The sequence below is a fragment of the Patagioenas fasciata genome, chromosome Z, assembly GCF_037038585.1.
Source record: "Patagioenas fasciata isolate bPatFas1 chromosome Z, bPatFas1.hap1, whole genome shotgun sequence".
In the NCBI taxonomy this organism is placed as follows: Eukaryota; Metazoa; Chordata; class Aves; order Columbiformes; family Columbidae; genus Patagioenas; species Patagioenas fasciata.
Genome location: NC_092560.1, coordinates 2101175 through 2126973, shown reverse-complemented (window position 1 = coordinate 2126973; position 25799 = coordinate 2101175). Strand labels below are relative to the sequence as shown.

The window sequence follows — 25799 nt, the reverse complement described above, 5'->3', positions numbered from 1 at the left end:
AAAAGAAGAGGATTTATTTACCCGACCTACTTTGGATCTCTCTTTTTCCTGCGCGTGTCATTATTATTCCCGTTCTCTATTTTTACACTTCGCCGTGAATTCGTCTCCTCTGCGAATTTAGTCACATCCGATTTTTTTTTGCGAATTTTTTTCTTTTTTTTTTTTAAAAAAAAAAAAAGGAGAGAGAGAGCGCGAGCAAGCGAGAGAGACAGAGAGCGAGAGAGAGCAGCTCGGGAGAGAAAGAGCAGCGACCGGCAACCTCCTCCTCCTCCTCCTCCTCCGCCGCCGCGACAGGAGATCAAACTGCCTCAGCTCCCCGCCCGCCTCCGCCGCGCTCCCCGGCTCCACCGCCCTGAATGGCTGACGGCGCCCTGCCCTGGACCTGGCCCCCGGACACCTCCATGCCCTGATCGCCGGCGGACGGCTCCTCTCTGCACCTCCCGCCTTCCCGAGAGCCCCGCACCGGCACCGGCGGCTGCAGCGGCAGCGGGAGCAGCCTCCGCGGGAGCGGCGGCGGCCGGGCCCCGGCGGCGGCGAGCGGCGAGCGGCGACCTCCTCCTCCTCTTCCTTCCCCTCCTCCTCCTCCTCCTCCTCCTCCTCCTCCTCCCTCTCCTCCTCCTCCTCCTCGGCGGCGCGGCGGTTTCCTCTATGCCTGCACATCCTCCGAGCTCGTAGCGCCCGGACCGCGTGTGCCTGTGCCCGTGCGTGTGTGTGCGTGTGTGCGCGAGTGGGGAGCCGTGTGCCTGCGTGTGCGTGTCCGGCGTGTGACTCTCCTGAATGCCTCTCCCGACAGCCTTGTTTGCCGTTTCTGATTTTGCAACTTGAAGTGGCGGCGGGGGGGGGGGGGGGAGGGCGAGGAGAGGCGGCGAGGAGAGCGGGAGTAGAGGGGGGAAGCGGCCAGGCGGGGGTCTTTTAAAGAAGGGGGGGTAGCGCAGGAAAGGGAAGGGAAGGAAAGGGAAAGGGAGGAAGAGGAAAGGGAAAGGAAAAAAAAAAAGAGAGAGAGAGAGAGGGAGAAAATCCTCCGTTGCCCCCTCCCCCTCCCTAAAAAAAAAAAAAAATAGCGAGAGCGCGAGCGAGAGGAGGGGGGCTCGCGGCGAAAAATAAATAAAATAAAGAAAACGGCAGGAGCGGCTCCAGCCGGCAGCAGCGGCGGCAGCAGGGCAGCGGCGGCGGCGGCAGCCGAGGCGGAGGCAGGCGGCAGGCAGGGTCCCCTCGCTCCCCGCTCGCCCCCGGCGCCCGGCCGGCCACCTCCCCCCCGCCCCCCGCCTCTCTCCCCGGCAGCCCGCAGCGAGACGCGCCGCTCCCCAGCACTTTTTTGGGCCCGAGATATGGCAATGGTAGTTAGCAGCTGGCGAGATCCGCAGGAAGACGTGGCCGGGGGCACCCCGAGCGGCCCCAACCCCGCCGCGGCGCAGCCGGCCCGGGAGCAGCCACCCCAGCAGCAGGGAGGCTCGGCCGCCCCGCACACCCCGCAGACCCCCAGCCAGCCGGGACCCCCTTCCACGCCGGGCACGGCCGGGGACAAGGGAACGGGCCAGCAAGGCTCGGGTCAGAGCCAACAGCACATCGAGTGCGTGGTGTGCGGGGACAAGTCCAGCGGCAAGCACTACGGCCAGTTCACCTGCGAGGGCTGCAAAAGTTTCTTCAAGAGGAGCGTCCGCAGGAACTTAACTTACACATGCCGCGCCAACAGGAACTGTCCCATCGACCAGCACCACCGCAACCAGTGCCAGTACTGCCGCCTCAAGAAGTGCCTCAAAGTGGGCATGAGGCGGGAAGGTGAATATTTCTTCCCTACTATGCTATCGCTCCCTCTTCCCCGCGGCTGTGCAGGCGTGCGTGTGCCAGGGCTCTCCCTCTATGTGTGTGTCTGCCTGTGCATACGCGCACACACGCGCACCTATATGCATATACATATATATACACGCGCGCACACGCGTGCATATATATATATATATACATATATATACAAAATTTACGGCTCTCCGTGGCGATCTAGGTCTCTCTGTATTTCCATGCACATGTCAATCTCTCCCTCTGCCTGCACTCCATCTGGCAGCTTTGCGCCAGGTTTTCTTGTTATTGTTGATGGTGGTTGGTGGTGTTTTCTTTTTTGCTTTTCGGTTTGTGCCTCCTGCCCTCCTCCCGCTCCTCCCCACCCCCTTCCCCGGCACTGCCGCGCTCGCCCCTTCCCCACTCATTGTGCCGAGAATTTATTAGTGTTATTAGTATTATTATTATTTCGATCGCTTGCTAAATATTTATCATTAAGCCGCTGTCTCCGCTCCCGCGCGTGTGTGTGTGCGTGTGCGTGTGTGTGTTTGGATGTGGTTTTGTCTATTGTTGGCATGAGACCGGGGGGTGGGGGGAGATACATCTCTCTCCCGTACGAGATGTGCTTCCATTCAGCTTCCTTCCCCCCCACCCCTCCTTCCGCCCCATCATTTCTTTTTAAACCCGCTACACTTCTCGGTAGATCCATTTCCCAGCCTCATTTTTCACGAAAGAAAGATGAAAGACGTGTAAGTAGGGAAGAAAAGAGGAAAGTTGGTTAAAAAGAGGAAAGGGGAAAAGAAATAAAAATAGAGGGGGAAATGTGCTACTGTATCTCCGCTTCCCTGTGCTTCACTGTGCCCCGGAGTGTGTTTCTGTGCGAGATTTGGCCTTGTTTTCACTCCATGCGTTCAAAGGAAAGTTTGTGACTGAACCGGGTTTCTGCTTCACTTCTGTCATTTCTTCTTTTTTTTTTTTTTTTTTTTAGCACGCTGCTCATTTTATTTCTTCATCAAACTCCACCCTCTCCTTAAAGCCTGCATACAAATCGCGATTTATAACCTATTTACCGGTCCTTCTCATTTTAGCAGAATCCGCAGCCTGCATCTGGCAGCGGGCTCTTCACCATTTCCAACTGCTCTGCTATTTATTTTCCTTTTTTCCCTCCTCCTTTCCAAGAGTCACTGTGGTTTTCCTTGCGTTCAGGCTCATTCTCGCGTAGGAAGATTTCCTGCCCTCCTTTCTCCTCGAAATGTGTTATCTCGGTTTGCAGTTAAAGTTTACCCTGTGACTGTCGTTAAAGATGTCTTAGAGTCACATCAGCGAAACAGTCGGTTTTGCGGAGCGGGGATTACCACTGCCTTAATTGGTTTTTAAATTATATTTTATATGCCACGAGAAAAAGGAATTGAAGCTGCTCCAGATCTGAAAGAGCTCGCAAATATGACGACTTCATTGATAGCTTCAGGGGCTGTTAGGGGGCGTCGGGGGGGGCGGTGGGGAGGCGGGGGGGGGGAGGAAAAAAGAAGTTAGAATTGTGCTCTCAGTTAATTGAAAAATAACTGCCAAGTTTACAAGCAGATTGAGAGGGAGAGGTGGGCTGGAGGGCAGCAGGAGAGAGGTCCGGCCCGGGAGGGCTCTTTGGGGAAGAAAAGAGAAAGTTGGGAAAATGTGGCACGCCGGAAAGATGAGTGACCTGTGTGTGTGCGTGTGTGTGTGCGTGTGTGTGTGTGTGTGTGTCTGTGTGTGCAGGGAACGAGCCTGAGTAGTCATATCTCCCCCCTGAAGTTACCTTTGTTTACATGGCATGCGGCTGCAAACGCTGGCACTGATGGAGTAAAACACGCACACACACACTAAAAAAAACCCAACTTTGGTCAGCTTTCGGGACTCGAGGCATGCTTACGCTCTGTGTGGAGATGGTTAATGAATCCAGTGTTTTTGCAGTTGCAAGCTTGTGCATTCACTGTGCAACGCTGACTGCAGGCTTTTGCAGTGGCAACAGCGCACCAAAGATATTAATTACACCGTCCCCTTTTTTTTCCACGAATGTTTGGCTATTGTAAGTTCGGACCTTTTTTTGTTTTATTTCTCCCCTTCCCTTGATAATATTTAATATTTCTCTTCCTTTTAGCAGGGAGAACTTTGCTGGGCGGGGGAGGGGGGGTCCTCTATGGAAAGCTGGTTCTGTGTAATAAAGTTAGCAGTGGGGAGCTGGGGGGCTGCGACCTGTTCCAGCTCGAAGGGCTACGACGCGGTATTTTTGAAGAATACGGATGCATTTATTACCTTTATGAATTTTATTTTTTTTAAATTTCATTTTATTTCAAAAAGCGACATAGCAGTTCACTTGTAAATCTCAGTGCTACCAGGGCAATCGGCTGGGATCCACAACAGAGCTTGGCTATATTTTTAACAGCTGGCTGTGATTTTTAACCCCACTTTCTCACCACCCGGAGGATTTCTTTGATTTTTTTTTTCTTCTTTTTTTATTTTTTAACGTGCGGGGCTGCCTTTTGTTGCGAGAGGGGAGGGGGCTGGGAGGGAAGAAAAGGGGGGGTACGGATTTGTCTTGTTTGCCTTGGCTTTTTTTTTTTTTTCTTTCTTTTTAATCTGTGTTTATTTTGTGAAGCTTGTCTGCATTGGGGGCGGGAGGGGGGCGGAGGGGGGGGAAGCGCTTGACTGCTGCTGGGCTGGGGCTGCCCGAGCAAGGGGTCGGGGCCGGGGCCGTGTCCGGGCGGGGGGGGTGATGCAGGTCGGCTGCAGCTGCCCGGCTCCGCATGCCTCTGTCTGTCCGTGCCTGTGCGTGTGCCGGGGGCGAGGCGTGGAGGGGGGGGGAGGTTGGTGTGTGTAAAAGAAGCCCGGCATTGTCTCCGGCTGGCTGGCAGCGCCGCCGGGGCGATGCCTGCTATCCTCCTGGATGCACATTTCCTCTCCCTTCTCTCCTTCTTGTTGTCAGCGGTTCAGCGAGGAAGGATGCCGCCCACCCAGCCCAACCCCGGCCAGTACGCCCTGACCAACGGAGACCCCCTGAACGGGCATTGCTATCTCTCGGGATACATCTCCCTGCTGCTGCGGGCCGAGCCCTACCCCACCTCCCGCTACGGCAGCCAGTGCATGCAACCCAACAACATCATGGGCATCGAGAACATCTGCGAGCTGGCCGCCCGCCTGCTCTTCAGCGCCGTCGAGTGGGCCCGCAACATCCCCTTCTTCCCCGACCTGCAGATCACCGACCAGGTGGCCTTGCTGCGGCTCACCTGGAGCGAGCTTTTCGTCCTCAACGCCGCCCAGTGCTCCATGCCTCTTCATGTGGCCCCGCTCCTGGCCGCCGCCGGCCTCCACGCCTCCCCCATGTCGGCCGATCGCGTCGTCGCCTTCATGGACCACATCCGCATCTTCCAGGAGCAGGTGGAGAAGCTGAAGGCGCTGCACGTCGATTCGGCCGAGTACAGCTGCCTGAAAGCCATCGTGCTCTTCACCTCAGGTGAGGAGGGAGGGCGGGGGGGGGGGGGGGGTACACCGTCGTGTAGGGGCAAAAAAAAAGGCGGAAAAATTATATATATATATCTTTTTTGGTAAGAAAAAAGGCATGAGGCCGAGGTAGCATAGCGCCCGAGGGGGTAAACCCGGCCCAGGGATCAACCTCCTCCTCAGCCCCACCATATTGGCATTGCACCCCCCTCCCCCCCAAAAAATGCTAAAAAAAAAAAAAAAAAAAAGAAAAAGAAAAAAATGAAGTGTAGGCGGTGGAAACATGCATGTTAACAATTTTTCCCTGTGATAGATGGTTCGAATTAACTAGCGGGAAAGTGCATTAGCGTCGCCTTTGAAGTGCTCTGGTCGTAGCCTATAAGAATATAATACATCTTCTATTATTGTAACCTGCGAGGGAGAAATTTATAAACATCAAAGGCGAACGATGTGGAGGAAATATAGGAAATGGAAACAAGGCGAGATAAGAGGCCTGGCAGTGTCATTTTTTAATTATTATTCTAATTATCGCCACGATGGGGCTAATTGCCACTTTTTCTGCTTGTTTGTTTTTCCTTCTTTTTCCTTCTTTTATTTTTTCCCGCCCCCCTCTCCCCTGTCCCCTTTGCTCCTCTCTTGTCCCGGTTTCTCCCCGCCTTTTCCAAACCAGTCGTCCCGGTTAGCAATGACTAAACAGCTCCGATAAATCTGGCTTAAAACTAGGCCGAGGCAAAATTAAAAGCATTCCTGAACAAAGATGGCAAATCGTTCAAAGGCCTTGTTTAACAGTAAGCAGTTTATAATCCATCAATATTTGTTGCCTTTCATGCATGAAAAATAGTATTTACATTGTATTAAAATGACTCCTAAATTTGCACAATATTGTAATGTAGCAAATGTAGTATAAATATCGATTTGAACATCAGATAATTTATTTAGACAGGAGTATCTAATTTGTATGCAGGGTGGTCGGAGACATGTACTGTGACTGCCCCCTTTTACTTCCAGTGCAAATGCAGTCTCGCAGCGTTGGAGGGAATATTTCTTTGTAAAGGATAAAGTGCAGATCTTAAAGCAAATGGAAGATTTACTGAATAGCCAGCTCGACATTTTAATGTGTTTTATCTTAATAAGTCTTCTTGATGGAAACATGTTTTTCAAAAGTGACAAAGAGACCTGCCGGCATTTATCAGGCTGATTTAACTCCACAGCTTGCCTGCAGACTCACAGACTTTCCTTTCCCATTCATTTCAGGGTGCTCATCGATACAACAGGGACAGGAGTGGGGGAGACCCCTTCTCTTTTTTTATATTATAATGATTATCATTAATTTTTTTGCCAGACCCAACTTTGAGAGATTCTTCCCAAGCAGAGAAGGGCTGGCCTGTGCCTTGGCCCTTCCACACATGGGAGGCCCCAGGAAGGCGATTGGGGACTTATTTTGGGGGGTATTTTAATTTTTCCTCACTTTTGTTTCTTACCCGTCCCATCTCCCCACTTCATCAAACAATCGACCTTGGCTAGAAATGCAGTTAGTGGCTTTAAGGAAGACTTTCATTTACATACATTAGGAAAAAAGGTAATAACTAATTGTTTGCAAGGGGAGAAACTCCATCCCACAATGGTGCGGAGCCTGAATGGGGCTGAGGAAGGGAACAATAATATTATTTCGGAGCAGGATCGCACGGGGCATCTCAGAAAATGGAAATACAGCTGTCAGGAGTAATCTACCCCTTACCCCCATCCGCACATTTCCACTTTTCACTAAACTTGTTTTGATTGCTTAGCCAGAGGGGAATTCATGGGAAGCCTTTCTCAAAGTCATCCAACTTTTAAACAAACTTTGACTGATGGAAAAGACATTTTTAGGCATATTGTCCTAAGTCCTTTGCTAAGGACTAAGTACTTAAAGCTGGCATGGGTTTCTCCTGTTGTGGTTTTTACATTCGGGCTCCGGATAGCATGTATTTAATCCGTAAAATTCTGGACACCATCCAACGACTGGGTCATGACCCAAAATCTGCTCCTTTCTTGCCTCTTTTTTTTTTTTTCTGTTTTTCTTTTATTCTTTTTTTTTTTTCCTTTTATTTTTGTTTGGTCCACAAACTTTAGAGTTATTGATTCCCGCACCTAGCTCTTCCTCATCATAAATAAATGTTTCCAGGTAGGGACCAAGCCAGACAACATAAATCCAATAAATCTATTTGCAGCGCAATAAGAACTTTGATTTCTAGTTAGATGCCAGCTGATTACATCTATATTTTCTGAACACTAAACTCTTCTGAACGTGTAATATGAAATACATTCCCGCCACTACAAAGAGGAAGGCTGGAGTGTGCTGAACAGTAATGGTTATTTATTTACATAATTTCTTTTCCATAGACTGCAGGAAGAAATATAGAGCTTTCCCTTATTGACACACTGCCATATAAAAAAGTGAGGCACACACAGGATTTTCACATTAGCCCACTTTCTGAGATGGAATAATAATTCACATCCAGTAAACATGGATTGCTTTATTTCTCCAATGGATTGCACCTCTCTGGGCTCCATAATCTAATCGAGCTGTGCATCCCTTAATTATTATTATTTTTAATCCTGTTCTGAGGGAAGAGTTAAGCCATCCCATTGCCACCTTTAAGGAAGCAGAATAAAACCCGAGTAAAGGCATATGCCAGGCCATTTAAAATAATTAAAACTCAATAGATATTATCGGCATGAGAAAATCCTGAGTGTTTGGACGTCTAAGGCAAAACCCAAGGCGTATTTTTCCAACCACCCTCCTCCCCAGGCTACTGCCCTTCTAGCGAACAACTTCTCTGTCCGCATTGTCCAGTGACCTGCAGTTATAGGTGCACTTATCATAAATATCTGATAAATATTTTACTAACCTTAAGGGTATGACATATGGGGCATAAAGAAAAAAGCCCTGCTAGGGTATCAGTAAGACCCTTTCATATTGCATTGTTTGGAAGTTGAATAGGATCCTAATGCATAATGGGCAGATAATGCATGTAAAATAGCAAGATATATGTAAATATGGAGTGTGATTTGTGGCAATCAACATATGAACAGGCCTGTTTTTTTGATATATATTGCAAACAAGAACAGGCCCGAGCTTTTGATAGATATATATGTTGCAACCTGGTGCTTTAGATGTTGCAAAATATCATTGCATTAAAGGTACAGTATGGATTAGCAGGGCAGCCTGGCTCAGATAATTGTATATCTGAGGGATGCCAAGTCCGCAGCTCAGGTCAAAGGTTCTCCTTCTCAGAAGTTCCTGAATTATGGCTTGTTTTATTTGTATTTTCGCTCGAGGCCATAGTATTGTAGATGAAGGTGTTCAGAAATCTTTGTAAAGCCAGTTCTTCATGTGTGAAGACTTAAACTTCAAAAATGTGGTTGCGACAGATTTGATTTTTTTTCTTTTTTTTTTTTTTTTTTTGCTTTGGCTTTGAATAATTTGTGGTGTCTTTCCAGGGTCATAATTCTACATTCACAATTTTGTAATGTCCTTTTGGGGGCCATTAACATGCATTAATTTATATTCGGATCTATATATTAGCAAAGTCTAGCTTTGATCTGTGTTAAACCGCACTGCCAGCTGACTGCCTCCCTCTGATCCTGATGTTTTATTTTAAATATTTATTATTAATCTCCGAAACAATGTGGATGATTTCAACCACCCGGGCACAACCACCACTTTTCCACCACCGCAGTTTCCTGCACAAGTCCCTCAACAAGCAACCGGTGCAGAATTATGCCCTGTTTGGGGTTATGTGTTCACACGGATAGGATGTAAGCATGTGTGTGAGCGCACAGATGCATCTATACCTCTCTGCCCATATCTACACGCGCACGTACACGCAGAATAACGTACATAGGTACACATGCACGGATGCGAAGGATTTCTGCTCTCGGATTAGTACGCATTTGCCCAGGTCGCATCATTCTGCAAGGTGCCCAGGGGGATGTTTCCAGGCGTATACGTGCCATAGGGACCTATAGGGAGGCCACGTTTAGGCAAGGCTCACCCGCCGCAGCTTTGTGTCTGAGAGCTGCAGGCGCCGGCTCAGCGCAAACCCGGACTAACCCAGCCGCTTTCCGCCGGATTTATCGCACAGCCCCGCAAAGACGCAGCCGATCTGCCATCGCTGGCGGTGGGGCAGGGACAGAAGGGGACCCCCTTGACCCCCGGCACCCCCCGGCCGTCTCCCTGCCAGCCACTGCAGTCCCAGTCGCTCTCTCCCTCTGATGTGCAGCCATGTCAACAAACTCCCCCTGCCTCCCTCTGCGTGTGCGCGCCTCTGATATTTTTATCTATTATTATTTTCCTCAATACTCCCCTTTTCACCCTCCTTCGGTGTTATTTGATGGGGGCTGGCCCCGACTGCTCCCTGGAGCCGTGACCGCGCTTGCCGGGTCGGAGTGTCCGGGGACGAGGCGCGGGGGTGGGAATAGGGACGCTGGGTTGGGTGTGGGCACCCTACCGCATCACCCGTGGAAATACCCACGGGATCGGCGAGGAGCGGGAAGGTCGCGTTATTTATTCGGTGGCGATGCGGGATGGGATGATGGGGGCAGGAGAAGGGGTGGGGGGTGCGCCTTTGGAGGTGGCCCCCCATCCCAGCGGCGCTTCCCCGTGCACTTGTCCGCCACTAACCATCTCCCCCCCTCCCTTCCTCCTCCTCCTCCTCCTCTCTTTCCTTCCCCCCCCCCGCCGCCGCCGTTCCGCGGCTGCCTCCGCGGGCGCGGTGCGCGGCGGGCAGATGCCTGCGGCCTGTCGGATGCTGCGCACATCGAGAGTCTGCAGGAGAAGTCTCAGTGCGCGCTGGAGGAGTATGTGCGGAGCCAGTACCCCAACCAGCCCAGCCGCTTCGGGAAGCTGCTGCTGCGGCTGCCCTCCCTGCGCACCGTCTCCTCCTCCGTCATCGAGCAGCTCTTCTTCGTCCGCTTGGTAGGTAAAACCCCCATCGAAACCCTCATCAGGGACATGCTACTGTCGGGGAGCAGCTTCAACTGGCCTTACATGTCCATCCAGTGCTCCTAGAGCCCGTCCCGCACCCCCGGCGGAGAGGCGGCGGAGCGGCGGAGGCGGGAGCGCTCGCACCGAGGGGCAGTAGGGGTGCGGGGGGGGCCCGGGAGGCGGACACTGAACAAAAGAAAGGGCCGAGTAGGAGCAGAGGTGTGGCCGTGGTGGGGAGAAGGACGGACCTCGCGTCCGTGGAGGTTGTGGTGTTTCGCTTTTTTTTTTGTTGTTTTGTTTTCTTTTTTTTTTTTTTTTTCCGGAGAGGAGGAAAAATAATAATATTAAAAGAGACAAAAAAAAAGGCAAAAAAAATATTAAAAATAAAAAAAAATACAAAAAAAATGAGTATTGAGGGGATATTAATCACACCTGAAGGGGATACTGGATCTTCCAGGATTTATTGTGGACTGTTGTTGATATATGCTGTACAGTAACAAACAAAACAAAACGCGTTGAAACTGAACTGAACCTTGTGTAGAATGAGAAAGAAAAGAAAAACAACAAGCAAGCAAGCAAACAAAAAGATTCCACGCGCAAACACTTACCACGAGCATTGTTACTCATTTTGTAAAATATTAGTCTTTATTTTCATTTTTTGTAAAACTTACAACATCGTATGCGCATAAAGGAAAAAAAAAGAAACGAGAATTAGGGGAAAATAACATTTTCCAAATAATTATAAAAAAATTGTCCTGTGTCTATGTATCTATATCTGTTTTGTATTTTTTTCTGGTTCCAAACCAGGTTTCCTGTGATTCTATACTAATAATTTTTGATATAACCCTTTGCTTCTTATAATGAGTGCGATATATGTTGTCGAAGCTGTTCTTCAAGAATTAAAATTGAAGTGAGAATTTAAACAAAAATAAAAGGATTTAGCAAAAAAACCCCAACTTATCACCCCACAACCCATGAGTCTTGTTGCTTGAAACATGCCAACAATTCACCAAAAAGAAATAAAATACAATAAAAAATATCTCCCTGGATTTTTAACTCCTGTATTGGTGTTAAAAGGGAGAACTTAGGAAATACTTGTGAAGGGTAACCAAGTTGTGCAAACCACATGGTGTTCCAACACTGACTTGACTGTGTAAACTTAGGACTGAGCTTATCAAGGCCTAGAAGATGGAGAGGGACATGGTGCGGTGCTGTATGTAACCTCACCTGGCTGGGACGTCAGAACGGCCTCTCCCACAAAGCTTGATGCCCCCACCATGCTGGCCCACCCCATTTTTGAAACACCTTTTCCCCATCAGCTGGAGTTTCTGCCAAGTTCACACCTTGCTGCTTGTTCTTAGACGCCACGCACACGGATGGAAGTCACCATATGCCACCACTGCTGCGTGTGCAACGAGCAGCGCACCATCACCATGACTCCTGCTCGGTGCAGACATGGTGACTTTCTGTTTTCGGGGGCTCTTGGGGTGGCTTTCTTTTTCCTTTTTTTTTTTTTTTTTTTTTTGCTTCTTTTCTCTTCTTTTCCACCCCAAGGACTCACAGACCCCGGCGTGTGCTCCGATGTGCATGCCTTGTGCTTGCTGTCAGCCGAAACATCCCTCTCGCTGTTTCTCCTGACTCCAGTCGCTGCGTGTGGAGGGTATTCCCAGCCCATTAATATAGAAATCCAACTGGAAGCTTGCTCGTTGGGTGGCAAGCCGGCGCGTTTCGTGTGTGCTCATGTGCCATGGCCACGCAAGCCGTGGTCGCCCACCTCAGGGGCCCGAGCCCTGTGCCAAAAGCCCTGCTTGGTTTCAGCTCATGCCTTTTTTTTTTGGCAAAGAACATTTAAAATTGTTTCTGTAATGGAGCTCCTTTGAAGGTAAAGGCTTCACAATGCGTCTAGCTGGTGGTGCAGATCTCTGTAACAGCTTTCAGTGCATTAATGTTTTATAGGATCTGAGACGGAGCTGTAAGAACACATACTACCAAGGGAGCTCTTTCTTAACGTATTAATAAAGCTGGATCTTTAAAAATAACATTCCCCCCCTCACACAGACACCTCCTGTGCCCTCCAAACAAGCTCGGATGAGGCAGGCTTTTCAGTTTGTGGAGTCACAGGCAATGTTTTCCTTTTAATTTGCTGTCCTCCATACTCTCCTTCTCTCTCTCCCCCTCTCTCTCCCTTTTTTTTTTTTTTTTTTTTGCATTAACAAGATCCTTCAATCCAACCCGCTTGGGGTTTTTAATATTCTAGGCGCAGCAGATCCGAGGCGAGAGCAGCTCTATACAGTAGGCACTTATAGCTGGATAATCAACATTGCGGGCAGATCCTCTATGGGGGCAGAGCCCATTTCAGGGTGGAGAAGCGGCCTGTACTCATAGGTGCTGTGGGGGGGTGGAATGGATGATTCCAGACCTGGGCGCACAAGGACGGGAAATAGACAGACAGACAGACATCCTCCCTTTTCTCGTATGGACGCTGTGCAGGCGACAGCTTTGTTCCTCACCCTGGTCACCTTCCTCGGGCAGAGGGGGGTCCAGCAGCCCCTCTGGGCTGCCAAGGGGGATGCTCAGTGCTGAGAGCAGCTCTTCAGCATCGCTTTTTTGGTGGGATAGGTGACTAGGGACTCAACTGGGTTAGCCGTTAGAAACCAACAAACAGAAGCTAAAACCAACAACGTAAAACACAGCAAAACAACAACAACAACAAAAACCCACCGACACACAAAACCAACAGAACAGGAAAGAAATAAACCAAACAAATGGGGATACGGAAGAGAAAGACAGGTCTCGGTTTCTTCCAATGAGATGTAAATATATTCATTACAGTGCTATCCCACTGATGAAAACAGATAAACTTTTTCGTAGGTCAGAAACGTATTTTTCAATTAATTTTCATATTTATGAATAATAATAACAACACACCGGTTGCCAAGAAACTTGCAGGTGTAGAGGGGGTGTACGAGATGCACTTATTTCCATGTATGTGCCTAGAAAGAAGTGTTTCAATCCCTTATTAAACTTTGCTTATAAGACGGTATCGTGTTCTGAAGTGTTAACTACCCAGTCTGCGTTGTGTCGATGGATGTTTTCCTTTGCCAGTCTCCAGCCTCTCGGGCACTCATACCATGGCTAAAAATATTGTATCATCACGTCACTGAGCGTCACTATTTGCTAAGAAAAAAAAAAAAGACAATATATTAATATGGACAGGGGCCGAGGTCCCTCTGCAAGTTTCTGCTGACTTGTTCAAACCTACAATACACTGATTTAAAACCAACTCCAGATACATTTTTCCTGCCTTGTTGTTGCCGGGCGCTGGGGCACTACCCTCAGGGCTCGGACCCCGCAAGCTCTGCTGGGGGGTTGGGCAGGGCCCCCCGCTTCATCCTTGCACCCCTCCATCCCTCCATTCTTCTATCCTTCCATCCCTACATCCCTCCACCCCTCCATACCTCTATCCCTACACCCCTCCATCCTTCCGTCCCTCCACCCCTCCATTCTTTCATCCTTCCATCCCTCCACCCCTGAATCCCTTCATCCCTACACCACTCCATTCCTCCATCCCTCCACCCTTCATCCCTCTATCCCTACATCCCTCCACCCCTCCGTTCCTCCATCCCTCACTCCCTCCATCCCTACACCCCTCCATCCTTTCATCCCTTCATCCTTCCATCTCTCTATCCTTCCATCCCTCCACCCTCCATCCCTCTATCCCTCGATCCCTCCACCCTCCATCCCTCTATCTCTCTATCCCTCTATCCCTCCACCCCTCCATCCCTCCACTCCTCCATCCTTCCACATCCCCCCTTGCTGTGCAGGGCTCCGCGGCCCCTCCGCGTTCACCCCGGCAGCGCTTCAAGGCGGGGGGAAAGCAGGGGGTAGGTGGGATTTGACGGGGGAGGGAGCAACAATCCTCCCACCCCAGTCAAGGCAGGGGACTCGCTCAGGGCACGGCAGATACAAAAGGCCCCCCCACCTCTTAGCTCCTCGCTAACTAGTTCGCCTCCTCCCACTGCCCAATTAGGCCTTTTCTATATGTGCAATCGAATAAATATTTGGAAATGGTGCTAAATGGTAGGTTGAACCCGAGGTGAGGCGGGGGGGCTCCGCAGGGCAGAGGGCGATGAGCTCACTCCCGTGGGGAGGGGTAACGACAAACTTCCCTCGGACCCCTCGAAATTAAGTGGAATTGGCGGGCGTGGGGATGTGACCCCACGGCGAGTGGCCTCTCTCGCAGTCACCACGAAAAGCGGTGGGGCCAGGTTTAAAAACGGTCTTTCCCTGCGAGGTACGTGGAGGGTCTCGCGTGGAAAAACTCTGGCTCGGGGTCATTGCGAGTGGCAGCAGAACTAATGCAAGAAAAAGTGAATTCTGCGTTGCTTCACGCCCAGGAAAGTGTTTGGTTCCTCACGCAAAGAGAGAAATATATGTTATCCGACGGAAAGGGCTTAGTAGACCCTTTGGCTTTTTTTTTTTCTTTCTTCCTTTCTTTTTTTTTTTTTTTTTTTTTTTTTTTAATACATATATGTTTGTTAAATTACCTGTGGGGTACAGCAGCCAGGCAACTTCCCAACGCACAGCAGATGTGACCCCACGGCCGAGGGATGCGCAGGCAAGGCTGGCGGGGATGGATTCTCCGGCGGACGGACAGAGGGACGGAGAGAGGCGGGGGGCGTCAATTCTTGCTGCAGCCGCCCCCCAGCAGAGTCCGAGCACGCAGCCATTCATAGGCAATGTCCGCAAACGCGTGTGCACGGCTATTACAGACACTGTCGACATGCTTCCTCCGGTTTCATGGGCCATTTTCACTATTCAAAGGGTTAGTTTTTAAGTCTTGAAATAGTGAGTTTGGAGGTTTGGTTTTTTGAGGGTTTTCTTGGTGGTCTTTTTCTTTTCCTTAGCCCGCCCCGTGTATTTATCCTGTTTGGTCTCTGCTTTTCTGGGAGAGGCAGGAATCGGTCCCCTCGCCTTTCCCCACTTTTATTCCCATTTCTTTCCATCTTAGGGCTAATTTCAGAAGCGGCGTGACCTCCACGAAAACGTGTCTATATATTTGTTTTTAAAGTCTCCCTTTCTAATTGGCTTCACAATCACTGACTTTGACGTGAGATTTTTTTGTTTAGACACCCCCCCCCCATTTAATCCCCAGTGGGTCAGAGCGGCTGAGAATGAGTGTTCTACAGTGATTCCGTAGTGCAGTAAGAAAGGGAAATAAATGCATTTCAAAAGCCACAACTCACGGCTGCCACCAGTAAACCCCTCGCCCGAGTTGCCTGGGTACCTTGCAAACCTGCCAGGTTTCCTGGTGATGTGGGGCATCCCTCCCACGAAAACGTGTTTTCGAGGGGAAAATAATGTAAAAGGAGAAAAAACAGAGAAAAAATAAACAAAACAAAAAAAAGAGGAGAAAGAGAAGGAAGGTGGAAGAGAAGCAAAAAGAGATGAAAGCGGAAAAAAAATCCAGATGCGTAATGGAGGAGAGGTGAACTAGGATGGAGATCCGAGAGCACAAGTGGAAACTAATAAAACTCTTGTTAAAGTGCTTGCTCAGGATCCATGGCGTCACCAGGTCTTTTACTTAGGAAGCCAAAGAGTTTTATTCCTAAATGAGTTAAAGAGCCATTTACCTCTGTCGTGTTCTATTCATCAAGCCACAAGTCGAGAGTCCCTAACATGAAACTATTTGTTTGCTTACACAACCAGCTGGGTGCAATTTCACGTCTGAGATATCTATCTGAAAGCGCCGCTCATTTATTATCCTTACTTGTCAGCGAATCCATTTTCCAACTTTTTTTTTTCTCCCCCACTCCCCCACCACCGCCTTCTTCATTCATTGAAGACTCTGGGTTTAAATGCTTCCTTAAATATTTCAGCACCTACCCCTTCTCCCTTCTGATCACCTTCAGCGCAAAATAGCTGGAGAATTAAGGCTGGAACTGCAGAGGTGGGGAAGGCGACCACTGCCCAAGGTGACTCCCTTATCACAGCTCCTGTCCCTCTCTCTAGCTCCTTCCCCCTTTCTCTCAAGGTTTGTCTGACAAAGGTTTGGGGTTGTTTTTCCCCTCTTGTCCATTTTTTAAATGAGGGCATCCCCGCTGGACCTTTTCCCGTGGATTCCTCGGTGCAAGGTGCAGCCACCTGAAAAAATAAAATGACATTACCCAGCTGTGGGGAGGGGTCGGAGGCTCCTCGACCTGACACTTTTGGGACCGCAGTGGGGTTGGGGGGCAGGTTGCCCCATTTTTGTGGTCACTGGTGTGCAAGGGCTTGTGAGCGGAGGGTATTCGGACGGATGCTTGAGGAGGGATGTCAGGATCTCTTCTCCCACCCCCACGTGGCTTCCACTAGAAATACAAAGACACTACGTGAAAACGGGCCCGATCGGGTTGTGAATGTAATTCCGAGGAAAGAAAACAATTAACAAAAGGGACAGTGGGAAATTGTATCTCCCCTCCCTTCCCTTACCCCCAATTTTGAAAAATCAGGATAATGTGAGTAGTGTTTCAAAGCAGGACCGTCTGGCTGACAAGAGACTCACTGTTAGTAATCTCAATGATGGCTGTATAATAGTGTATATACATCTCCTTGTCTGCAGAACCCTCCATCAAGCTTAAAGCAATGGATCAAATCCAAAACTACAGGGTATAAAATATCCCCAGTTGTTAAAAAAAAAAAAAAAAGAAGAAGAAGAAGAAGAAGAAGAAGAAGAAAGGATGGGGGGGGGGGGGGGGAGGTTCCTTGAAGGAGAAGCGAGCTGGTGGCTGCGAGCTATCCTATTGTGTTGATTTAGGAAGACATTTGCTATATATAACGTTTAAGGCCGGTCATACCGCGGGTCGGTCAAATAAATAAAAGCACCGGCCAAAACGTGGGGTCGCGATTGATCCCTGCGAGGAGTGAGGGGTGTGTGTGTCAGAGACCCCTCGGCTGTGTCTGTGTGTCTGACTGTGTGTGTGTCTGTGCCAGGATCTGCATCCCCCTCGCCGAGGGGCTGATTTACATTCCCCGGCAGCCCGTGGACCTGCGCTGACAACTAACAGAGATATCCAGCTCAGCGCTAGGCCTTCTCCTTTTGTCTGCAGACCCCCGCCGGCAGCGCGGACCCCCCGCCCCTCTGCCCGCACCGCTGCCCGCACCGCTGCCCGCCCACCAGCCGCCCCCCCACCTGCCGCTGCCTGCGGTCCCCCCACAACGCACCTCCCCGAGCGCTTACTTCTATTTTCTTTTCTTTTTTTTTTTTTTTTTTTAAACATGTCTATATATTTTCACCCCGTCCCCTTCGCTCGTGGAAAGTGGGGAACGCTGCCCAGCCCACCCGGAGTCCCCGCGTCCCGCAGGGTTCCCAAAAAACCCCTTTTTTACAGCGTTTCTTCACTTTTCCAGAGACGCTGTTTGCACTGAGGGGTCGGGTGTGCCGGTGGCTTCCTTCAACAGACACAGGAATCCCCGTTTACTTTCCTTTTGTCTTTCCCCGCACCCCCAGCCCCCCTCCCAGGGTTATTTTTTTTTTTGGGGGGGGGGTGTTGAGATATCCTTTGAAGTGCTCCACGCAAAAAGCCGATAAAGAAGGAACTGGGACTTAAATCCACAGGCCAGAAAAGCGCTTTAAACTCCCCATTTTGAGCCCAACTGCAATTCTGAGCGACTGAAGAGCCGCACAAACTTCCAGCAAAGTAGAAAGTCGCTGCAGCTCCCTGAAGTGATAAATAAAACTAGACAGGTACTTTTTTTTTCTTCCCCCTAGAGACCCATACAAATTGGTCCATGTTGACAGATGTTTGTCACTTAGTAACTTCTTTCCAAGTTTTTTCTTCTTCTTTTTTTCCCCTCCCTCCCTCTCCCTTCCTCTAAGCCTTCTTCCGAGCTTGCTTTGTTGTTTTAAAATATGCATGTCTCTCAGGAATGCAAGTCACGAGTCCAAACTTCGTGTCCAACCTCCCACAAGAAATGATCCTTTTATAGGGAACCCGATATGTCTCAATCTGCACTTCACTCAAAGCCTCTGGATATAGGGCACTGGTCCCTGCTCAAAAATAACTCCGCCGAAAGGCCTTTCCACCTAAAAAATCCCCACGAATGACTCCCAGGGAAGAAATATAGCTCCCATAATTAAAGACGGCAGCGGTCAGAGGGGAATGCAGCCTGGAGGAGAGGAAAGAAAAAAAGAGAAAGGAGCAGAGAGCGAGAGAGCTTTTATTTTTGTGCTGGTTACACTGGGCCGTCATTAGCAGCAGGTTTATCAAGACGAGCCTCTCTGGCAGCTCCGGGTGCGTGGGGAGAAGGCGTCAGCTCATGAGGAGCAGAGAAGAGAAGAGATTAAGGAGCAGAGCCCAACTTCGAGAAAAGAGTAAGTGACCCTCAGTACAATGCAGGAGCCAGGGGACCGCCGGGCTTTGAATCAGCAGCCCAAGTTGGCTTGCGAGTGCGAACAATGGCATGGGAATGGGGAGAGGAGTGGGACGGGACGGGGAACGGGGCGGGGGGGACACCGGGACACCCTGTGTGGGAGTGCGCCCCGACCTCCTGTCCCTTCCCCGTGGGGAGCCCGGGGGGCGAGCATGGGGACGGGGACGGGGCCTGTCCCGGGTTATTTATGTGGAGGAAAAAGGGAAAAAAAATAGAATTAAAAAATGAAGAAAAAAAAAAGAGAAAGGAAGAGAGAAGGAGGGAGGGAGAGGAGAGAGAGAAACTTCCCAAGTGATGAGAAACAGATGAGCTCCTGCCTGGGTCACGTTTGCTCCCCGGCCCTGATGTGAAGTGACGTCAGCAGTTGCGTACCCTATCGTCGTCAGAGCGAGCGGGACGGGGAGAGAGGGGCCTCCCCTCTGCCCCCCCTTCTTCCCCCGCTCTGTCGGGACAAGCTCCCATCAGGATTATGCAAAACCGCGCCCGAGGAGCTCCTGGCCGAGGCGACACCTTTCCCTCCGTGTGCCGCATCTACATACCCCAACATATGGAAAGCTCGCAGGCCTCTGCGCCTATAGGAGCTGATAAGGCATTAGTTTTCTGCAATATTTACAGCAACCGCTTTTAATACGCACCAGATGGTTCGCGACGAGGCTGCCCCAGCCAGCGAGCTCCTCGGTTTTTACTCAGCAGCGTTTTGTTACAATTATACTCCATGCTGAGACCAATTTTATTGGTGACCTATTTTTTTTTGTTCATATTTGCAGCCTTTTTTTTTTTTAAAAGACCACAAAACAAATAAACAAACAAAATAACCCAAATCAAAACTGTCCTCCGCGGCCCCTTGGCACAGGGGCAGGGATGACAGAGGCAGGAGAGGCGGCTGCTGCCTCCGGATTTGCAGACATCTCATCCTCAGTAATGAGACGCTCCTGCCTGTGTGTGTACATGTGTGCACAGATAAATAATACATATGCATATTTATTCATTATATTTGATCAATAACGCTCCTATTTGTTAAACCTCAATTGAGTGCGCTCGCCTGACTGATAACAAACATCACAGGGGCGATAAATATTGCATACGGTTAATTATTATGCCGTCGCGTTGTGCCTCGCTTCTCTTATGTACTCAAGCCCCTCGTAAAACTCCTCGAAAACGCGAACATCTCTCGCAGATATTTTGCTGCGGAGAGGGAAAAATCCATTCCCTTGAAGTCTCGGGGAATTCTTAAACACTGACAGGAGGAAACTGTGGCTAATACATTCCTGCGAGCTAAACGCTGTGCTGTTAAGGAGAGAGAGGGCAATCCTTGCCTAGAAAACATCCCGGGGCTCTTAATCCACTGCCCGGGATATGTTAGCAAGTCGTGCAGAAAAACTACAGCCAGGATCGCGTTTTGCCCGTGGAGTTTCTCAACCCCCTTTTTTACTGTACAGCGGATTTCGGCGTGTCTGTGTAAATACTCAATTTACTCCTTTGCAGGTGTGTTCTCCCTCCACAAACGTTTTCCCCACTTTTATAGGAACTCTTAATTTTTTTTCCCCTCTCCTGCTAAAATCACAGATGTTTATTTTATTGATATAACCTATGCCTTGGTTATGCCGAGAATAATATGCCTCGACTAAGAGTCATTCAGCAAATAATAGAGGCGCTCTGGATGCTTTCCAATGTTACACATGTACTTGGTCATAAAATGATATGTGAAAAAAATTAACATCTGCTTTCCTAAAATAAAGTGTTGCAAGGAGGTTTTTATGAATGCTTCCCTCATTTTAAAAAGAAATATGTAGAGATAAACTGGCATCCATATGTATAGCATATTTATAATGGTTTTAGGATTTGAAGGTAGCTATTCATTGCATAAGCCATTTAGAACTGACGTTTTAAAAGCTACTTAACCTCAGACATCCTTGAATCTTAAAGAAGGATTCCCAACGATATTATTTAAAGAGGAATTTGCTGTAATTTAATTGCATATCAAGGCGGAACTGTGCACAGGCATGGCCCCGGATGCTGCGTTTCATACCGCTCCAACTCAGACGTTATTTACCTGCGTCCTCAACACGTCCTCCCCTCTTCCCTTCAGACCAGATGCCCGGGAGGTGCGATCCATCTCCCTTCTCCTTCTCCTTCCTCTGCTCCCACCTTTGTCCCGGGGACCCAGGCGATGCTTCCCGGCGCTGCTCACACCCGGGCTATTTCATCAAGCTTTGTCCTTTGTTTGGGGAGGGGGGGGGCAGAGGGGAGGTGAGGGGGTCGGGATCTACAACCACCCGTGTCTTTTTACCAGTTCTGCAATAAAAAGCCAGACCCTTTCTCGGAGGAGCCACCGAAACGTTTTGCAGATGTTCTCTGCACCCAAAATGACCCTCTGATGCTTCCTCCACCCACTCCCAAACCCTCTAGAAAGGGGCTCTGAGATGGTCCCCTCGCCTTGCCCCTCCAGGACTGAGATGTCAAAACCTACCGAGTCTGGGAAGGGAAGGGGGGACTACTAGGCGACCCCCAGCCGGGGTTGACCCACACTTGGGAGGGTGGGGGGGCGCGGAGGAGACGGACACCGGGGGCTGCAGCTGTACTGGGGGGGTTGAGCTCGGCTGGAGCGGTCTCGGCGTGGGGTCAGGGCATGATGTGGGGTGGAACAAATCCCTGCCCCACTCTTTATGCTTCCTCCTGCAAGGTGTTTGGTCTCGGGGGGACCTTCCTCATTGTGTGTGTCCCCCCCCCACAAGCCTGAGGCCTACCCTGCCCTGCCTCACAAAGTAGGGGTGGCAGGGGACGGTGGGACTGCTGCCCCCTCCCCGGGCGGGTCTCTGTGCCCCTCCGTGTCCGTGTGCGTTGGAGGCAGAACCATTCGGCCTGCCTCTTGGGTGTGGGGCAGAGAGGTTAAGAGAACGGCCCCTTTCTGAGTGACAGGGTGCTTCTTTATTATTTTTTTTGCCTTCTCCCCCCCAAAGGCTGACCAGAAAACCGCTGCTAATACGGGCAGGGGAATTTCCAGCACTCCGCAGAGCCCCCCTGCTATTTGCTTTGGTGGGGTAGTTTGTTCTCTCTGACACCGAGGCTGGTCCAGGGAAATGCGGACTTGGAGGTCAGCAGGGAAAAATCATATACAATTTATGGAGAGGGAAAACAAAACAAAACGAAACAAAACACAAAAAAATAAATCAAACTCAACACCCCCAACCCCCCATAACCCTGCTTGAGTTGGTAAAAATCATTAAAATACGTTAAGTGACATGAAGTTTGGATTTTTGTGGACACACCGGACAGAAAGTGGACAGAGCCAGCAGGGAGAGTCACGCTTTAAGACAGGGGGTCTTTATTTTAAAACGGTGTATTTATAGGGAAAGAAAAGGAATATCTCACAAAGCTCTCACTATACCCCCGATAACAAAACCTGTCACATCTTTACTTCTTGCTAGAAAAGAGCGAATGTCCTCATTTGAACATCTCTAAAGTGATTATTAGATGCCTCTCTGAGAAATCAGTTTGTGAGACCGAGCCTGGAACACACACACCAAAAAAAGAAAGGAGGGCGTAGAGAGAGGGAGAGAGAGATTTGTTCACACTGTGTCCATCTCTTATTTTACCTTCTCAATACCGCTGGAGTATCCCTCCGCCCGCACTCTTATTGAAGGACCTTTCGTTAGTGCAAACAACCCCTGCTTTAAAATAAAAGGTTTGCACCAGGGGTGGGAAAAAATGGGGAAGAATAGGAAATCCAACTCAGAGTTTTTAAAATATATTATTATTATTTTTGTTACCCTCCAGATTCGTGAACTTCCCCCCCCCACCCCCAACCCCGAGAGTGTGAAATGAAGGACACAAAGACAGTGTATCGGTGAAAAGAAGAAAGTGGCCTTTACATGAGAACTAAAGAAAACCAAAACGTAGATGAAGTGTACCGTAAAAGCTGCTTCAAAGTACAGTCTAATTCCCCCGAGCTCAGCCATCAGATAGATTTGGTAATTGGGAGTTTACTGCGAAGAGGTAAGGCAGTGCGGTGTGGATAACCCTGTATTTCTTCCCTTCAATAATAATAGATACGTTTCACTCACTGTCTTTGCACTGAGTCATGAGATACTGGAGACCTCTTACTCCTACAAATGAAGGAAAAGCTACTCTTCACCATTAAAAAATTTAAAATAAATTTTAAAAAAACCTCACAAACAAACAAACAAATAAAAACAAACAACAAAAAACCCCACCGTACCACCCACAAAACACACCAACCACACAACCTCTACCTGCATGTTCCAAGTTAAGATTATTTGCCCCTTTCCTAATTGTGATCCTGGCTGCAGATGGACTCTGGCAGGGGCGGTAACAGCATCAGCTCGCTGCTACCTTTATTGGTGTTTGCCTCTACGCCTGGCTCTCATTCTATGTGCATTTTCTGACCTTAGCTTTTGCTGTATCACAAAAAGTCCCCACAAGTAGCGGAGCGATAAATCCAACCAAAAATAAGACAGGTTTCCTCATCGATGTGTAATAAAGTTAAAGGACATTGTTTTGTCAGACAAGCGCTAAGTAGAAAATAAATCTTTAGGTCTGGGGAAACAAAACGGAGTGCTGTTGGCATGTGTGTAAATTTACTTTTAAAAGCAATAAATCAATGTTAAATTAAACAGCTGGGCTCCCTATCTCGGAGAAGGTTTCAGGTTTAAGCAAACCCTGGCGAAGAGGTGCAGCCGGACACCCCGCTCGGTGCGAGCCCCCCACATCCCCCCCACTGACTGCCCCCAACCCAGGGAGGGGGACGGAGGCGCAGTGGAGAGAAGGGGCGGTCGGGGAGGGGGTAGGGCGCCCGGTGACACCCCCCACATCCAACCACCCAACCCGGACCTGCGGGTGGGCTGAATATCGCGAAATAGCCCGATATTGTGCTAATTTCATGATTTCTGCATGGCGAGGCGGATGCACGGCGTGCGGCACAGAGGGGCAGGAGCCTCTGCTCTTTGGTTTTGGGTTTGTTTTCCGTTTTTCAGTGATAACTCCCCATTTCAAGAGTGTTCAGGAGTGACTGTGGAGAAGTTGGGTGCACCTGCTCGCCACGGGACCTCGGGCGTTGGTCGCCTGACCACATTTGTGGTTTGTTTTCACAGATGTTGGGAGAGCTGGACACAGGGAAGGAGAGGGAGAAGGGAGAAAGGAGGGGAGACAGGAGGAGATAAGGACAGAGAGAGAGAGGTAAAGTGGGAAGGAAATAAGGAAAAAAGAGGGAAAGAGAAAGAAAGAGAGAAAGAGTGAAAGAGAGAAAGAAGAAAAGGGAGAGGAAAAGAGAAAAAAGGGGGAAGAGAAAAAGAGGGTAAGGAAAAAGAGGGAAAGAGGAAAAGAAGGAAAGAGAGAAACAATAGAAAGATAGAAGGAAAAGAGAGAGGAAAAGGAGAAGAGAAGAGAAGAGAAGAGAAGAGAAGAGAAGAGAAGAGAAGAGAAGAGAAGAGAAGAGAAGAGAAGAGAAGAGAAGAGAAGAGAAGAGAAGAGAAGAGAAGAGAGAAGAAAAGAAAAGAAAAGAAAAGAAAAGAAAAGAAAAGAAAAGAAAAGAAAAGAAAAGAAAAGAAAAGAAAAGAAAAGAAAAGAAAAGAAAAGAAAAGAAAAGAAAAGAAAGAAAGAGAGAGACAGAGAAAGAGAGAAAGAAAGAAAGAGAGAAAGAAAGAGAGAAAGAGAGAAAGAAAGAGAGAAAGAGTAACAAAGAAAGAGAAGCAAAGAAAAGGAAGCTAGAGACCTGCAGTAACATTTTAGCACGCTCATGTAGACACAACATGAATCAATAAGTTATTAAAACCCCCAAACAACAAAAGCAATATTGCAGAAGAGAAAACGGCATGGTTTTCTGTTAGGAAGTATCTGTACGTGATTGAAAATTTTGAAACCATCGAGTAAAATATTTAAAGGACTTGACAATAAAGATATTTTAATACATAGGCGTGCATTGGTGTTAATCATTTTCTTTCCAATACTCGGGCGAGGGTTTGGGCAGAGGGTTTGTGATGAGCCTGAGCTCTCGAATGCTCTTAGACCACTCTGGTGTCCGTCTGGTTTATTTTTGCAGAAATAATAACACGATGTGGAAGCTTTTTTTTTTTTTGGTCCCTGAGATCCTTACGGGTCTCAGAAATAAAAGGTGACCCTTGACGGGACGGGAGAGCCGCAGTGGTCATTTAATACACCCCTTTGTTTTGCTCTCTTGGAGAGGAGGATCTAAATAACCCGGCAAAGTTTGTTCGCTTGTTTGCTTGTTTGTAGATAAGGACAATTTCAGTTTCTAAGTTTCACCCAAGGCACGACTGCTGCTATCAAGTAACATTTCAAGCATCCTATTTGGTTCCCCTTGGTGCCTTGACAAATCACCCTGGCTCCTTGGGCACCAGCACCCCGACTGAGCCATTGCTCCTCGGAATAACACCAAGAAGAGGTTTCATTGGTATAAATATATATATTTTTGTGCTTTGTTGTTTTCTCCGGAGCTGGGATGGCGAGTCCTGGGCGGTGAACAGCGCGGTGCACGCCGTTTGTCCCTCCCTCCCGTCAGTGCCCAAATCCGCGCGTCACCGACCGTATTCACATATATTTATATATATATTTTTAACTAAACCCAAACAAATAAATAAATTAACAAAACTTGGAGTAACAGATCGTCCTAATAAACAGGCGAACAAATGAAGGACAAAGACCAGAGCAGTCCCTTCGGAAGCGCCGCGCAGCGCTTCCCCCCGCATCTCCCCCGGCCCCCGGGGCCGCCGTCGGGCAGCTCCGGCCGTTCCGCGCCCTCGGACCGCTCCGCGCCCGCTCCGCGCCGCCGCCGCCGCGCCGCTTCCCGCGGCGGGGACTAGATGGCGCTCGGCCACGCGGGACTCGCCGCGCCACCTGCCCACGCCGCGGCGGGCAGCACCGCGCCCGCGCTGGCATCCGCGGAAAGTCCCGCGGGGCGCAAGAAGGGGGACCGGCTGGGGCTTGGGGGGGGCGCGCTGCCGAGTGGGTGGTTGACCACGCTGTGCCGCTGGAGGGAAGGGGGTGAGGAGGGTCCTTGACGCCCACGCGTGTCCTAAAGGAGCCGGTGAATCCCCTCGGGGCTGAGCGTCCCCGGGTGAAGGGCGCGGGTCCGCGGGTTGAGGGTGTTTTGCCGGGGGTGCGGTGGAAAAGGCTTCTCGGGTCTCGTTTCGGC

General features: G+C 49.5%; 1 protein-coding gene and 1 long non-coding RNA gene across 4 annotated transcripts; both read left to right on the top strand.

The window, feature by feature from the left end:
- The first annotated feature begins 944 nt into the window (after window positions 1-944).
- NR2F1 (nuclear receptor subfamily 2 group F member 1) lies at window positions 945-11187 on the top strand. 3 transcript variants are annotated; one of them, XM_065860465.2, is made up of 4 exons: window positions 945-1779; window positions 3721-3835; window positions 4733-5260; window positions 10020-11187. In XM_065860465.2, the coding sequence occupies exons 1-4, from the start codon at window positions 1329-1331 to the stop codon at window positions 10213-10215; spliced, it is 1290 nt and encodes a 429-aa protein (XP_065716537.1). In that variant the 5' UTR covers window positions 945-1328; the 3' UTR covers window positions 10216-11187. The 3 variants fall into 3 exon arrangements, with proteins under 3 accessions (XP_065716537.1, XP_065716538.1, XP_071658732.1); XM_071802631.1 differs by having other exon boundaries at window positions 1658-1779; window positions 3770-3835; XM_065860466.2 differs by lacking the exon at window positions 3721-3835 and having other exon boundaries at window positions 950-1779.
- Window positions 11188-17514: 6327 nt separating this feature from the next.
- LOC139826539 (uncharacterized) lies at window positions 17515-23262 on the top strand. The gene is made up of 2 exons (XR_011736662.1): window positions 17515-18569; window positions 22406-23262. It is a non-coding gene; the product is annotated as an uncharacterized lncRNA (long non-coding RNA).
- The last annotated feature ends 2537 nt before the right edge of the window (window positions 23263-25799 follow it).

Excerpts from the sequence above, each read along its gene's own strand:
- NR2F1 (XM_065860465.2), top strand. The coding sequence starts at position 1,329 with ATGGCAATGGTAGTTAGCAGCTGGCGAGATCCGCAGGAAGACGTGGCC. Across the intron at positions 3,836-4,732 it reads TCCACGAATGTTTGGCTATT|CGGTTCAGCGAGGAAGGATG; the intron begins GTAAGTTCGGAC and ends TCTTGTTGTCAG. Across the intron at positions 5,261-10,019 it reads CATCGTGCTCTTCACCTCAG|ATGCCTGCGGCCTGTCGGAT; the intron begins GTGAGGAGGGAG and ends CGCGGCGGGCAG.